The following is a 15,907-nucleotide window of genomic DNA, read 5'->3' as shown; positions in this document are numbered from 1 at the left end:
GTTGTCACAGTGCTGGGGGTATCCCCCTATGATAATTTGCAGATACCCTGATCCAGTCCCGTCTTTTTTCCATCTTTCTGGAGTTTTAAATCTTTCGTCACACTGATGTCTGCATTAGCACAATGCCACCAAGGGATTTTTTAATACTGCCAAAGCAGGATGACAGCCGCTGTGTGATGATCCCATATCCAGCTTCATCTTCAGTTTCTCCCCACTACCCAGGGTGTTAACCAGATTATATTTCTATCCATCTTGCGCAAGATGAGTATTTCTAAACTGGCTATCCCAGTCTCACAGTCTGCAGCGCTATCTGTGTCCGCAGCATGCATATTTTTATTTCACCTCCCATCCTTCAAGAGTGATTTTTCTTTACTTTTCCTGAAGCAGTAGGGTCTTGGGATGTGCCCCGTCCTGCTGCTCTGTCTCAAACACCCACTCCCCTCAGATGGTGTCATGGTTTTGTAATTTTATAATTTTGCTATCAGTATTCCACATCATAACATCATGTCAAGTATGGATACTTCTGTTGAATGTGCAGTCCACAGAAGAAGACTACATATCCCAGAGAACAACAGGAGTAACAATAAGTCACGGGACCAGGACTCTATATAATCTCGTTCCCAGGCTGGAGTGCCCTCCTTCTTCTCTCGAACTTCTCGGAGAGTGGGAAGCGTTCCAGCCGTGTCGCCTAGAGTTCACAGTAGGCCTCTCGGTTTTCGGAGACTCTCTCTCTCTCTGTTTCGTTCGATTTTGTTAGCCTTAATTATATTATATTGTGTTATCTTGTATTTTGATATCATATTTAGTAAAATAAGTTTTTCCTCCTTAGATTGTCGCTGTTTTATCCCACTCCCCTTTTCCCCCTCCTTTCCAGGCCCCGGGGGGGGGGCGTGGGGTGGCTTCCCCTGTCACGGGCATAGGTAAATCTAAGTAACCCGTGACAGATTTTTTGGTGGAGAATGCGGGCATAGAGCTTTTTAGCTTTTAGAACAACTCTCTCTTTGCTCTTAAAGAGCTTCGTTACGGGAGTGTTGGGAGTGTTATCTTTCCGTAGCTGCTCACGGAGAACGTGACCTTGAAATACCAGACAAATTGTCAACATTAAGGGCTGCTGCACATTCTCAGCATTGCTATCTAACTTTTGTGTAGAAAACAAAGGGATTTCTTTCTCCCTTAGAGCAAAGCTAGCTAGCTCTGACTTTTACAGAGCCTGCCAGCTATGAATCCACTCTTCATCCCAGTTGCTCTGTTTAAGGGATTGAAAGCAATTATGATCTTCTTAAAGTATTGGTCAACTATTAACACCATAATTTGGTGTTGTGGAATTGTGCAGATATATAGCCTAATAAGGTGGATACTGATGGAGACACCTGCCTGGTACTTTTACGAGATGTGGTATGGTCAGAATTTTGGCATCTACACCTCAGATGAATTTGTGAATCTTACAAACACTTGCATCCCAGATGGAACAGGCAATTTTACAAATACTTGCATCCCAGATGGAACAGGCAATTTTACAAACACCACCATGTTTAATTCATTGTACAGGCTAAAAAAACCCTTTTTATTTAGGTTGTACTCTCAGATTTCCACACGCTTTTCAATAACTGAGATAGGGTTCATACTTGCATTCATGTTATCACTATCAATGCATGCATATATGTTCCTATGCATTCGTTCTATGCGGAAGTCTCCTCCAGAACCAGAGAATGATGACTGGCAGGGAATATGGAAAGGTTTAGGAAAAGTCTTAGAAGCATGGGGACCCGCAGTGTCATGGGATTTCACTCTTGAACACCTAAGGGACCCTAAGAAATTAAGTGAGTATTTGGGTCAGAGATCTAAGGAGGTAAACCTTATGTGGGGTTTGGCTTATGCATACCGTGCTTTGTATCATACTATTCTGGAGAGAGAGAGTTTTCCGATCTGAGATTCAAGCCCAAGTTAATTCTGATCAGTCACAGGAGGCATCAGTAGCAATATCAGTTGCCCCTGTGGAAGGCAAGAAATGGAAACGGGTGTCCATGCGTCTAGAACGAAAAGAAGGAGAAGCACAGGGGGGGGCTGCAGAAGACCCAGGTGCCGGGCATGGAGCAGTACCGAAAAAAGCAAAGGCAAAAACCAAGAGGCATGAAGAAGAGACTGATGATGAGGAGGAAATCACCTATTGTCGACCTCTGAAGCTGACTGAAATCCAAGGCTCAAGAAAGGAGTTCACACGGCGTCAAGATGAAGGTATCCTTGCTTGGTTGCTTCGCTGCTGGGACAACGGGGCCAACAGCTTGTCTCTAGATGGTAATGAAGCTCGCCAACTAGGAAGCATTGCCCAAGATGCAGGTATCGACAGAGGGATTAGCAGATGTTCGGATGGAGCTGCCACTCTCTGGTTGCGGCTGTTAGAAGCCGTGAGAGAAAGGTACCCCTATAAGGATGCTTTGAAGCCTAAATTTGATAGTTGGAATACCGTCCAAAAAGGTATTCAGCGCCTAAGGGAATTGGCCATGGCGAAAATGTTGTACAGCCCTGATCCAAGCGAACTTGACCCTGAGAGAGTGAGGGCCGATCCTGACATGTGGCAGAAAATCACAAGTACAGCACCAGAGAGAATTGCACAGTCATTGGTATCAGGATCTAAAGGATTCGTGGACAGATGGCCCCGAGTTGTTGAGCTGATTATAATGCTTCAAACCATCGATCAGCAGCTCCCCCAACTGCATGCCGCAGTTTCTGCCATCTCACGGCTAGAAAACCGAGTAGATGAAATGTGCAAGAAATTGTTTCCATCAACTAATTGTAATGATCCTGTAATAGTATCAGAAACAACTGATGAAGGTCAATCCTCGTACGGGCCACCAGGTCTAATGAAGGATCTGATCAAACTAGTCCAGTCCTACTCCCCACCTGCATCATCAAAAGTCTCAGCTGTTAAACGCACACGCTTCCCAGCTCGAGCAAAGAACAACAGTACGATTGCACCGCGTGTTTCCATGTGGCGCTACCTACGTGACCGTGGAGAAGACATGAGGAAGTGGCATGATCAGCCTACTTCTGCACTACGAGCACGGGTGAAAGAACTGCTAGACATACCAACCACCAGTGGAGTTGCTCCAGTCATCACAGGTAACCAATAGAGGGGCCCTGCCCTCAGTCAGGGGAGGGAAAGGGATAATAGAGTTTATTGGACTGTGTGGATTCGATGGCCTGGCACATCAGAACCACAGGAATATAAGGCGCTGGTGGATACTGGTGCACAGTGCACCCTAATGCCCTCCAGTCATGAAGGGACAGAATCAATCCATATTTCTGGAGTGACTGGGGGCTCTCAAGAATTGACTGTGCTGGAGGCTGAAATAAGCCTCACTGGCAAAGACTGGCAAAAACATCCTATTGTGACTGGCCCAGGGGCTCCATGTATACTGGGTATTGATTACCTCAGAAGGGGGCATTTCAAGGATCCTAAGGGGTATCGATGGGCCTTTGGGATAGCTGCTGTAGACATGGACAACATTAAGCAGCTGTCTGTTTTGCCTGGCCTGTCAGAGGACCCGTCTGTTGTGGGGCTGCTACGAGTAAAAGAGCAGCAGGTACCGGTTGCTACAAAGACAGTGCACAGACGGCAGTATCGCACCAACAGGGATTCCTTGCTCCCCATTCATGATTTGATTCGCCAGTTGGAGAATCAGGGAGTGATCAGTAAAACTCACTCACCTTTTAACAGTCCCATATGGCCAGTGCGTAAAGCCAGTGGAGAATGGAGGCTGACAGTAGACTACCGTGGCCTGAATGAGGTCACACCCCCATTGAGCGCTGCTGTGCCGGACATGTTGGAACTCCAGTACGAGCTGGAGTCAAAAGCAGCCAAATGGTATGCCACCATTGACATTGCCAATGCCTTCTTTTCTATTCCTTTGGCCACAGAATGCAAGCCACAGTTTGCCTTCACCTGGAGGGGCATTCAGTATACTTGGAACCGTTTGCCCCAGGGGTGGAAACACAGCCCAACCATTTGCCATGGGTTGGTCCAAACTGTACTGGAACAGGGTGGTGCTCCTGAACACCTGCAGTACATTGATGACATTGTTGTGTGGGGCGATACAGCAGAAGAAGTTTTCACAAAAGGAGAGCAGATAATCCGGATTCTTCTACAAGCTGGCTTTGCTATTAAGCGAAGCAAAGTAAAAGGACCTGCCCAGGAAATTCAGTTCTTAGGTATAAAGTGGCAGGATGGACGTCGTCACATCCCAGCAGATGTGATCGACAAAATCACTGCCATGTCTCCACCAACTAGCAAGAAAGAGACACAATCTTTCCTGGGTGCAGTAGGCTTTTGGAGGATGCACATTCCAAACTACAGCCTCATTGTAAGCCCCCTTTATCAGGTAACGCGGAAGAAGAATGATTTTGCATGGGGCCCTGAGCAGCAGCAGGCTTTTGAACAGATTAAACAAGAGATAGCCCGTGCTGTAGCCCTGGGGCCAGTACGGACTGGACAGGATGTAAAGAACATCCTCTACACTGCTGCTGGAGAGAAAGGCCCCACTTGGAGTTTGTGGCAAAGAGCCTCAGGAGAGACCCGAGGCCGACCCCTGGGATTCTGGAGTCGATCATATAAGGGGTCTGAAGAGTGCTACACTCCAACTGAGAAGGAGATCTTAGCCGCGTATGAGGGGGTTCGGGCTGCTTCCGAAGTAGTCGGGACTGAAACACAGCTCCTTTTGGCACCTCGACTGCCAGTGCTGAACTGGATGTTCAAAGGACAGGTTCCCTCCACCCATCATGCTACCGATGTCACCTGGAGCAAGTGGATTACGCTGATTACACAGCGAGCGCGAATGGGAAACCTCAATCGTCCAGGAATCCTAGAGGTAATCATGGACTGGCCTGAAGATAAAAAGTTTGGAACATCACCAGCAGAAGAGGTATCACGTGCTAAAGAGGCCCCACCATACAACGAATTACCAGAAAATGAAAAGAAATATGCCCTATTCACTGACGGATCATGTCGCATTGTAGGGAAGCATCGCAAATGGAAAGCTGCTGTGTGGAGCCCCACACGACAGGTTGCAGAGGCCACTGAAGGTAAGGGAGAATCAAGTCAGTTTGCAGAAGTAAAAGCTGTCCAGCTGGCCTTAGATGTTGCTGAACGGGAGAGGTGGCCAATGCTGTATCTTTATACTGACTCATGGATGGTGGCAAATGCCTTATGGGGGTGGTTACAGCGGTGGGAACAAAATAACTGGCAACGGAGGGGAAAATCTGTTTGGGCCGCTGAACTATGGAAGGACATTGCTTCCCGAACAAAGAATATGGTTGTAAAGGTGCGTCATGTGGATGCACATGTGCCCAAAAGTCGGGCTACTGAAGAACAACAAAACAACCATCAGGTAGATAAAGCTGCTAGAATTGAGGTGGCTCAAATCGACTTGGATTGGCAGAATAAGGGCGAATTATTTCTAGCTCGATGGGCTCATGAGACCTCAGGCCATCAAGGAAGAGACGCAACATATAAGTGGGCCAGAGACCGAGGGGTGGACTTAACCATGGACGCTATTGCGCAGGTTATTCATGATTGTGAAACATGTGCCATAATTAAACAAGCCAGAAGGATGAAACCTCTCTGGGAGGAAGGGCGATGGCAAAAGTATAAATATGGGGAGGCGTGGCAGGTTGATTATATCACCTTGCCACGATCTCGCAGTGGTAAGTGTTATGTACTCACTATGGTAGAGGCAACCACTGGGTGGCTTGAAACATACGCAGTACCCCATGCTACTGCTCGAAACACCATATTAGGTCTTGAGAAACAAGTCCTGTGGCGACATGGCACCCCAGAAAGAATTGAATCTGATAATGGGACACATTTCAAAAATTCTCTTATAAATACTTGGGCCAATGATCATGGCATTGAGTGGATTTATCATATTCCCTACCATGCACCAGCTTCTGGTAAAATTGAACGATATAATGGGTTGTTGAAAACTATGTTGAAAGCAATGGGTGGTGGAACATTTAAGCACTGGGAGAAGAATCTGGCAGAAGCCACTTGGTTGGTCAATACTAGAGGATCTGTCAATCGTGATGGTCCTAGTCAATCTAGCCCCCTACACACTGTAGAAGGAGATAAGGTCCCTGTTATACATGTAAAGAACATGTTGGGAAAAGCTGTTTGGGTCCTTCCAGCTTCTGGAAAGGGCAAACCTATCCGTGGAACTGTCTTTGCCCAGGGACCTGGGTGCACTTGGTGGGTAATGCAGAAGGATGGGGATGTTCAGTGTGTGCCACAAGGGAATTTGATGCTGGGGGAGTGCAGTCAATAATTTTATGTATCTATATATATATATATATGTTTGCATGTGTAGTGTATTTTAGTTATTATAGTTGTACATTTAGTTATGTTACATGCAATTCTACTATTTAGCTATCACAATTTTACATATGTGTATATATATGTATATATATGTATATATTAACCATGATGTAATAATGTAGAATAAGGGGTGGAATGTCATGGTTTTGTAATTTTATAATTTTGCTATCAGTATTCCACATCATAACATCATGTCAAGTATGGATACTTCTGTTGAATGTGCAGTCCACAGAAGAAGACTACATATCCCAGAGAACAACAGGAGTAACAATAAGTCACGGGACCAGGACTCTATATAATCTCGTTCCCAGGCTGGAGTGCCCTCCTTCTTCTCTCGAACTTCTCGGAGAGTGGGAAGCGTTCCAGCCGTGTCGCCTAGAGTTCACAGTAGGCCTCTCGGTTTTCGGAGACTCTCTCTCTCTCTGTTTCGTTCGATTTTGTTAGCCTTAATTATATTATATTGTGTTATCTTGTATTTTGATATCATATTTAGTAAAATAAGTTTTTCCTCCTTAGATTGTCGCTGTTTTATCCCACTCCCCTTTTCCCCCTCCTTTCCAGGCCCCGGGGGGGGGGCGTGGGGTGGCTTCCCCTGTCACGGGCATAGGTAAATCTAAGTAACCCGTGACAGATGGTAACATGTTCTTGCATCTTCTGCAATTCTTTTACTTTGCACATCTTCCATTTTGGCTGAACTGCTCCTGCTGACACCACTGTATTCCCACAGACACAGTGGTTTCAGCAGTGTGGTCTGTCTCAGCAGTGGTCCTCACCTGGGTACCATCAGCAGGGGTTCTACCTTGTGTTTGGTTCTAGGGCTTGTCTTAAGCCATCACAAAACTGGCAAATCTCTGGTAATTTCCTTCATGATGACACAGTATCAGAAAGGAAATGGGCTCTGCAGCCTGTTGGTTTTGTTTCTGTAAGCCAAATGTGCCTGCCTGGTGACATCCCATGTGCCACAATACGTGTTCCTCCAGAAGTGCTCTAGTTTTCGCCATTGTTTTGCCAGCTAACTTCCTGGGAGTAAATTGAGCAGGAAATTGCATATTTTCCCCTCCAGTACATTTATTCTATTTAATCAAGGTACAACTCTTGTTTTGGTATTCTGTGGATTTGCTGTTTTTTCTTTACGTTTTCCATTGCTTGTCTCCACAAACTTGAAATAATCGTTCTTTCTACATATACCAGCTGGTTTTTGCCATGTAGCTTGACTTCCTCTCTATGTGGTCAAATGATTTCCAGTATTTACACTGAAATCTGATGCAGATGAACTCTGGTGGCTTTCTTGCTTGCATTCCTCCTTTGTCTTTGACAAATAAAAAGTCCCCTGTCAACAGATCTCCAGAACAATTTATGGCTGCAAGTCTAGCTGTCTTGTGTTATTCTGTACACATTAGAATGGCCCACTTGTTCTCAGATGATCCTCAAGCCTCCTGCAGCCATGTGTCCTATCACCCAGCCCATGAGATGCTGCTAGGTGTCACAGCTGTAATGTTTTCATCTGGCAGTTGGTAGCTACATAAATCATAAGATCACAAATGCACAGAATATCTCAAGTTGGAAGGGATCTGTAAGCGTCATGGTGTCCAACTCCAGGCTCCACACAGCACCACCCAAAATCCAACCCCTGTGTCTGAGAGCAGTGTCCAAATGCTCCCTGAACTCTGGCAGAACAGGTTTCAGATGCTCTCCTGATAGGTGCATTATATGAAGAAGAATCCCATTCCTTAATGAGTTTTCCACAGCATTAAAATCTACAGTGTAAATTAAGCGGCATAAACTCCCCTGGTTTTCCACAGGCTTCCAAAAAGACAAGGTGTATGCCACTGGAAATGGATTACCAGATCTACATGGGCATACATGCATGATTATGATTGTACGTTCCATTAGCAGCATCTACAAAATCAAAAACAAGTGGCTTCTCACCGTGACTGAAGTTTCCAATTCCAGCTTCCCCTGGTACGTGAAGAAGTTTGACACAACTTGGAGATATTCACACAGGAGTCTTTGAAAGAAAGCATAAAAGAAAGCAAGAAACAATTGCGTGGCACAAAGCATACTCTGTATCCCCTCAAAAATGCCATGGTGCTCATAGCAGGACTGTCATAGTGAAGAAGACATTCGTAAAGCTCCCTTGAGGGTCTGCTCTGGGTCTCTAGAATCTAGGAGAAAGGAAATGGGAAGACAGCTGAGGCTTACTCAATTTTTATTTCATCATCTCCCTCTGGACAGGAAGGTGGGCATTGCAACTTAAAGGAATTCATGTGTAAATTTAATTCCTTACGTTGATAGAAGGTAAACTGTGGCCTTACTTTTTGCATGATGTCTGTTTTTCCGCTCCTCTCCTTTGGCTGATAACCCTTCTTCTGTCCACACTCACGTTGAATGCCAAGACACATCAGCATGTGGCCAACAGCATTTTGACAGTCACAACAGTGTAAGGAGAGATTATGATAAGCATTATAACCTTCTGGTGTCAAATACAGAGAGAATAAAGATTGACAGTATAATGTGACCCTGACTTGCTGCAGGCTGGCCCAAAAGAGCAAGGTTTTGCTGTGAAGGTTTTGAGGGATGAGCTGCTGCCTGAGCTACCAATTTGGTTACTGGACACACTGAGGGAAATAAGGTGTGGTGGTGAAGATGGCACCAGCGTTTCTGAGTCCTCAAAGGCTGTGGAGATGATAGACTCCTCCAGGGCCTGTTCTAAACCTCATGTGTTGTGCACCCATTGACCAAAGGAAAATAAATTCACTGGGAGACAATGAAACACTCTCAGGTGAGCCCAGTCAATGTACAGACATACCTGAGGTACACCTGCTGAAACATTTTCATTTTTCAGACTTTATAGGATTCCACCTGTTTTCAAATCCAGGTATTTTCACACAAGAGTGATGCTGTAACACCAGTATGACCGGTACTCATCACCACCACACAAATATTGAGGTAAATATGGTTTTTGTCTCCAGCAGCTGAAAATTTAAGGGCTCTAACTCAGCATATGAGAGAATTACCACATTTAGCATGTTCAATGCTAAAGAAGCGTCCTTCATGGAGTTACAACATTGATTTTAAAGCTCTTAATTATAGACCCATCTGTCTGGGAATGAGGGTTTTGTATCTTTCAATCAACTAAAGGAGCCTTCCTGACTGCGGTAGTATCTTCAAGAGCGATATCCCATCTGAGCATGATCTGGATGCAGTCAAAAGGAGAGCAGCACTATGTAGTTCACAGAACTATGGCAGGTATGCAAGCTCCAGTCATGCTTCTCAATCTCATTCAGTTTTTCCAAGAAGGGTTCCTGGCAGTTTTTCATATGGAGAGGAAAGGGATCATAGAAAAGCAGATCAAAGGGGAAGGAGAAAAAAATCCTTTCCTTTCCTTGTGTCATTTCAGAGTAGGCAACAGTGACAAACAAGTTCCTATGCTTCCCACAGGAAGGTAGGCAGGCACAGCGCCTGAGACACCTCATCAAAGGGACAAGCCAGGAGGTCAGCATGGGCCACAGCTCCACGGCACAAACACTGCGTTGAGCTAACCAGGTACTATCTCACAGCAATTTAATTCCACGGCTTTCAATGAGAAACATCAAGACACCCTCTTTCAGGAAAAAGAAAGAGGGCTCCAGCAATTAAAAGGGTCATATTACCTGAATGCAGCAGGAGGAAATATGAAAGGAGACATTTAACAAAGACTTTGCGTGGCTTGCTAGGTTCTTTCATTAGAGATGTGGCTCCTGGCTGAGGGAGGTCAGAGCAGCACCACTCTTCTGTAGTGATGTCTGGGATGATGGGAAGCATTGACGCTGAGCCTAAAGATCTAAATCTCCCTGTTCTGGTGTGGCCGTTTATCCTCTCCTAAGCGTGAAGGCAAGTGCTGGAATTGAGAACTGTATTTTCTGCCGTCATTTAGGAAAACAATGGCAATGGTGGAGAAAAGGTGAAGCAAAGGAAGGAACTGACTAGAACAGAAAGGGGCATGGTACTATATCTCCCTCCTGTCTGTGTGCTGCAAATATGAACGGCCCCAAAGTCAGGGCAAAGAGAGGACTCAGCTGCTCCTTGAAGGAGCTGCAGCCATGGTAGTTCTTGGGGAAACCTGCAGAGACATGGCTGTGAAACAAGGCCCAAGTCTGGCACCACCACATCTCTGTGGGATGGCGACTTTGTGCCCAGTGCTGGGGCAGGTGAAGCACCCACAGCAAAGCCAACCCTGTCCCCATGTGCAGCCAACCTTTGGAAAGAGCTCACACACAAACGACATCTTCCCCAGTAGGGAGCCAGAAAAGCAGGGTAAGGAGCAAGCAGCAACATATCAAAGTCAATTACGAGTAAGTAATTTTTTCCCCAAGTTTTCACTTCCCCATCCTGCAATGGAAAAATCCTGAGAGATCACGGATGGAGCATAAAGAAATGGATAAAGAAGGAGGCTTAATTTATAGGGGAGCTTGAATTTTTAATCCTGTGCCCCAAAGAAACCACTGCCTAGGCAGCCAAATCCTATCTGCAGTGACTAATGAAAGCAGGAGGTACAGCACAGACCCCCATAGCAGCCCTATACTTCTAAGCTGGCAAATAAGCCATGTGTTAGCCTTCTCCGCCCAGGAGGCTGAAATTCCCCTCATGAAGGGCCCTCTAACATTAATTGCAGAGACACAACCTGCCTTTTTATAAGACAAATTATTAATTTCCTTAATCCATCATCAGGAAATGGAAGGCTTTGATGCTTTAATTCCATTCCTGTGACCATGGCAACAACAAAAAAAAAAAAAAAAAAAAAAAAAAGAAAGAAAGAAAAAAAATGAGAGAGGGGGGTGTTAATTTTCTCATCCATGAGAATTTAGGCAAATAGCCTGTTAGCCTTCTTTGTCTGCAAGTGAGTCTTTGCTGGAGATGAGTCCAGAGAATTAAACAAAATGTAGGTAAAAAAAATTGGTGCCTGGGATATGATGGCTTGGAGTGGGGCTTCAGCCTTTCAGCTCCATCCAGTCATAGGAGGAAGATGCAGAGGGTGCAGCATGGGGATACTTCACTCCAGCCCCATTGAACCTGAGGAAAGAAAACAAGCTCACCAAAGCATTATGGCCTCTGAAGCTCAGAGAACGAGGCTTGTTAAAATCAACCTGAGGCTGCCTCACTCCTGAGAATCATCAGCACTGGTGTGGACACAGCCTCAGAGTCCTGTGTGTGGGGTACGAGCTGACCCCAGGTGCACAGGCCCACTCTTAAACATCCAGTCATTCAGAGCACACACCGAGGCTTCAGCAGATCATTGGTTGTGTAGAAAAATGTTTGCCAGGCTGAGATGAAAGGAGACACCTCTGCTGGAGCTTGCTTTAGTTATTCTGCAGTAATGAAAGGCTGGATTCCTAGCGTTTGAATCAGGCTGGATGGTCTGAGGGAGGCTGATTCACCCAAGTTTGACTTCACTGGAATGAACGGAGCCAAGGTTTTGCCTGAGTGAAAATATCGGAGCGAGGATCTAACATGCATAATCCCCAAATTGAGCACGTCGTCCAGCTGGGAGGAGCCCGCATTCAGCTGCTATTAGAAGGCAATTTCTCTTCAGGTCCTCGGTTCAAACTCTTGCGGTAGGCTGACTTGCTGGGTCAGAGGAAATGCTTCCCTTGGGTTCGTGTTCTTTTGCACTCTGGGTGGAAGGTCCTTTGCTTTCTAACATGCACTGTTGGCACATACTCCTCTTCCCAGCTCCTAAAATACTGGGAGTGTAATAATTGCTGAATAATATTTGCTCTGCAAGTTTTCACTTTGCAGCTGCTGTGGGAATATGACGTGTTTTCAGGTGAGAGTAGGAATAGATTTGCTGGTCTTGAATGGGCAAAGAAGCATCCAGGGGGCACCTCTGTATCCTGAAAAGCACCCCGAAAAGAACTGAAACCATCAGGCTTGGCTAGTGAGACAACAGGACACATCCCTCATCTGCCAAGCAGACGTTGGATGTTAAAAGTCTTTGGCTGCATGGTGAGATTCATCTGGTAGGCATCATGAAATAAGTGCTACACACTTTTTGAAGCAGCCCTCTTGAAAGAACAGCTTATGTAGTCAAAGGAGAAAAGAGGCTGTGGAAGACCCTGACCTGCCCAACCTCATGCCAGGGTTTCCTCACCAGTGGCTGCCACTCCAAGGACCACATCCTACTCAACTTCTTGGTATCTCTGGACAGCTGCATTTTTTCAATCTTTAAAACCCAAGGCAATGTTTTTCCATTAGCACTGAAAAATAGGAAGTTTCCAGAGTGAATACTTCAGCAGTCCTGAACTAAAGCTAGTTAGTTTACACTAAGAGTGTAAATGAAAAGTGTAAATAAAATGTCAATATCCTTCTGTCAGTAGAAACCCCAAATGGAAGAGAAGTTTGAGCCTTGATGCTAGCTACCATTTAGCTGATACACTCATTTCCAAATTCTGAGCATCCACAAAAGCGGGACAAGGGAGCTTTTGATACCCAGAGTGTAGAATAAGAGTGAACTGCCACTACACGTGTTCTCTGAACGCCTGTATAGAACATGGGTCTATTCAGCATGTGGGTGTTTACAATAAGGTCTCATGGCATTGTCATATTTCTGTGAGCAGCAGTAAGTGAAGGTACCTACAAGAACGATATCCCTTCTGAACCTCTGGCAGCCCATGTGCTTGGCTGAGGGATAGAACTGAACCATCTTTGAGTCCAGGCAGAATGAATGTTCTCAGTAGGACAGAGTGAGGCACTGATCTGAATTGTGTTTACTGCTAGGGAGATGATCAGTTTTAACACATGTATGTGTGTGGGCTTAAGGGATTAAGCATGATTGTGCACTGACTGTCAATACTATTTGCATTTTATCATGTGTAAGTGATATTAACACAGAAGTCATGATGCAATGCGTGGCAGTTTCATTCTCCATCATTACAGCAGCTCTCCCTTGCAAATGCAAATGTACTGGAAGGCTGACCTAAATGTAGGAGAAGCTGAATGATGATCCTTATCTTAATGAACAAATACAATTATCCAAGTGTTAGAGTGTCAGGTATTGAAATGATCCTCTATAATACCTCCTTTCTTTTATTTCATGGTGATGAGCATCTTCTGATGGTATCAGAGAAGCATCTCATCACAACACCTGGCAAAAACTACCTGAGGGTCCATGCAGTATCATATCTGGGCAGTTGGTCCACATCCAGGGTAATTAGACACTTCTACTACAGTTGGACTTCCTCAAATGTACATTAGCCTTTCAGGATATTCTGGGAAAAATCTATTTAATGCTTTTCAGCTTTCTTAGCTGCCTCCAAGAAAGGAGAAAACCTCATTCTCCCCTACGAGAGCTGGTCTCTCTCACATAGAAGCAATCAACACTGAAAAGTGCTTACAGGGAAAAGTGACAGGAACCAGCGCCTGAAAATGAACCTCTCCAGATGCAGGCGATCAGTCCATTGACAATAATAATAATGAGAATATGAACGAAGGGGCTCCAGGGGGGTCTTTCTCCCTGCTTTGGGGACCTCTCTTGGCAGAACTGTGGCAAGGACAGTGACATCCCTTCTTTATTCTGGTTGCCTGATCTCCTTTGATTTACAGTATCTGCTGCAATAAGCCAAAGACTTCAATCTTTCATGAAGACTCAACTGCTGAGCTGGCCTCATCCCCTCTAGAGTGAGGTTTCTGCCTAGAAAATGAGGGGGAAATAACAGATTTCCATAGATCGAATGTTTTAAAAACAGGTTACACACAGATTTTTCAAGGTTTAAACTTAATTTGTATAATCCCACCACTGAGTGCAAGTTAGAAGACTGGATGCTAATCCAACCTTGATTGATTAATAGGCACCGTGTGCAACACATTTACGCTCCGGGAAGCAAAAACTTCCCCCCTCAGTTAGGACAGGGGACATTTTGCTTGATCAGAGCAATGGAAACTTGAATCTTTGTGTGACTCTGCATCAAAGAGACACCTGGGACTGACTCTGGGCTTTTACAGCAAAAGAGCTACATCGGAATTGATTACCCAGATATACTGTTTCAAATGAGTCTTCATAGGGTGCAATGATTAAGGCTTCTTGTAGAGGTTTGTTTTAGTCTGAAAGAGTTTAAAATTGTCTCACCTGCTTGTGCAATTATACAAATGCATCCTACTTGATCTAGCCTCCATCCCCAGCGTTTTCTCAAAGGTCAATTAGTTTTGTCTGGATTTGACAACTGGGTTTAACTAGAGAAAGTATGGTTAGATTCAGGAGAGGTTTAGGCACCGAATCCCTGATTTCTAGGTCCCTCGCCACCAGCAGTTTGTGAGCTGCACTCAGTCTCCCTGCATAGTTCGTGGTGGAGATTGGTTGTTTCGGTGTTGAACCTAAAGGAGCTGACAATATAAAGTGGGATCTTCCTGAAGGGAGCACGCAGCTGCTTACATTCAAGCACTAGGAAAAGCGGAGGACGAGGGTGTATCTGCAATTCTCTCTTGCACTAAAAGCTCCTTGAGGCTGGAGTGAGGCAATCCTGTCTGCTTGGGATCCATTGTCTGAAATCTTCTCCTGGAGATTGGTACCTACGCCCTTTCTTTCAAAAGACTCCACACAGATCAGTCTTTTAAAAACAAAGCAGGAAGAAGAAAAGGTGGTGATAGCTTTTATTATATAATGCCTTGGTATTCAAAGTATATGCTGAGGAAGTGGGAGGCCTGAGTTCCTTTCCCGCCTCAGCCTGAGGGGTTCAAACCCATGTCTCCCACATCCCATGAGAGTGCCCTAACCACCAGGCTGGAGGCTACCTTGGGTGGAGGATCCTCCACCCCCGCTTTGAAACTGCTCCACTCTGCAGCAAGGAATTTAAAGACTCATGAGGCCGGGAGGGAGTGGGGGGGGAGTGTGAGGGAGTGTGTGCTTGACTCCGAAATCTTGTATTGAGGACAGTCAGCAGGGAGTGGGAAGGCCTGGGCTCACTCCTCACTCCCCTGACTTTTGCTATCCAGAGACTCTTGTGTGCTAACTGCAGGCACAGTCACATACTTCTCCACCTAGATGAGTGCTCGTGGCCTCCAGCTTTCTCTTCTCTCTTTTGCACCATGTTTCTAGGAAAGGTTGTTCAGTAAGGGCACCCAAGTGGGGAATGTCTTTCTTCCCAGGCACCCTGGGCACCCTTCACCCCCTTGACACTCTTCCAAGAAGGCAGTAAATGTGGGCTCAAAGTCCTGCAGCCCAGAGAGGGCCCGGCTCACAGGCTGAGTGCTTCCTCTGCCCCAGGCTGTGTGAAGGTGTTGGGACCCTCCTCCTCCCCTTTCCCCTTTGCTTTGCAGGTGTACACCTGTGTGTGTCTACACAGATGGAACAGACACTGCTTATGTATGCAGAGGCTCTGAGCATGGCTAGTGGGGCCCACCAAGCCTCTCCACAATGTTTCTCCATGGTTTCTCCATGCCAGAGAGACTTAGGTGGGATTGAGGCACCACATGGCCCAGTCTTGTCAGCTTTGGAGATACATAGTGTGGCTCTACACACCTGGGTAAGCTCTGGGGTAAAAAGTAGGGTATTTCTAGAGCTTCCAG

The 15,907-nt window shown here is 45.6% G+C and overlaps 1 protein-coding gene across 1 annotated transcript; it reads left to right on the top strand.

Moving 5' to 3' along the window:
* Window positions 1-454: 454 nt before the first annotated feature.
* Window positions 455-6,882, top strand: LOC146762741 (uncharacterized). The gene is made up of 2 exons (XM_085536012.1): window positions 455-3,120; window positions 3,919-6,882. The coding sequence occupies exons 1-2, from the start codon at window positions 1,875-1,877 to the stop codon at window positions 6,315-6,317; spliced, it is 3,645 nt and encodes a 1,214-aa protein (XP_085392138.1). The 5' UTR covers window positions 455-1,874; the 3' UTR covers window positions 6,318-6,882.
* Window positions 6,883-15,907: the final 9,025 nt, after the last annotated feature.

Source organism: Coturnix japonica, chromosome 1, assembly GCF_054131305.1.
Source record: "Coturnix japonica strain WE chromosome 1, WE-NBRP24, whole genome shotgun sequence".
NCBI lineage: Eukaryota > Metazoa > Chordata > Aves > Galliformes > Phasianidae > Coturnix > Coturnix japonica.
The sequence above is the reverse complement of the archived record's forward strand: the minus strand, read 5'-3'. Positions and strand labels throughout refer to the sequence as shown.

What these genes read in the sequence shown, in the direction of transcription:
- LOC146762741 (XM_085536012.1), top strand. Translation starts at nt 1,875, where the DNA reads ATGCATACCGTGCTTTGTATCATACTATTCTGGAGAGAGAGAGTTTTC. An exon ending in AGTTGCTCCAGTCATCACAG is followed by an intron (nt 3,121 to 3,918) that starts GTAACCAATAGA and finishes CTTTGGCCACAG; the next exon opens with AATGCAAGCCACAGTTTGCC.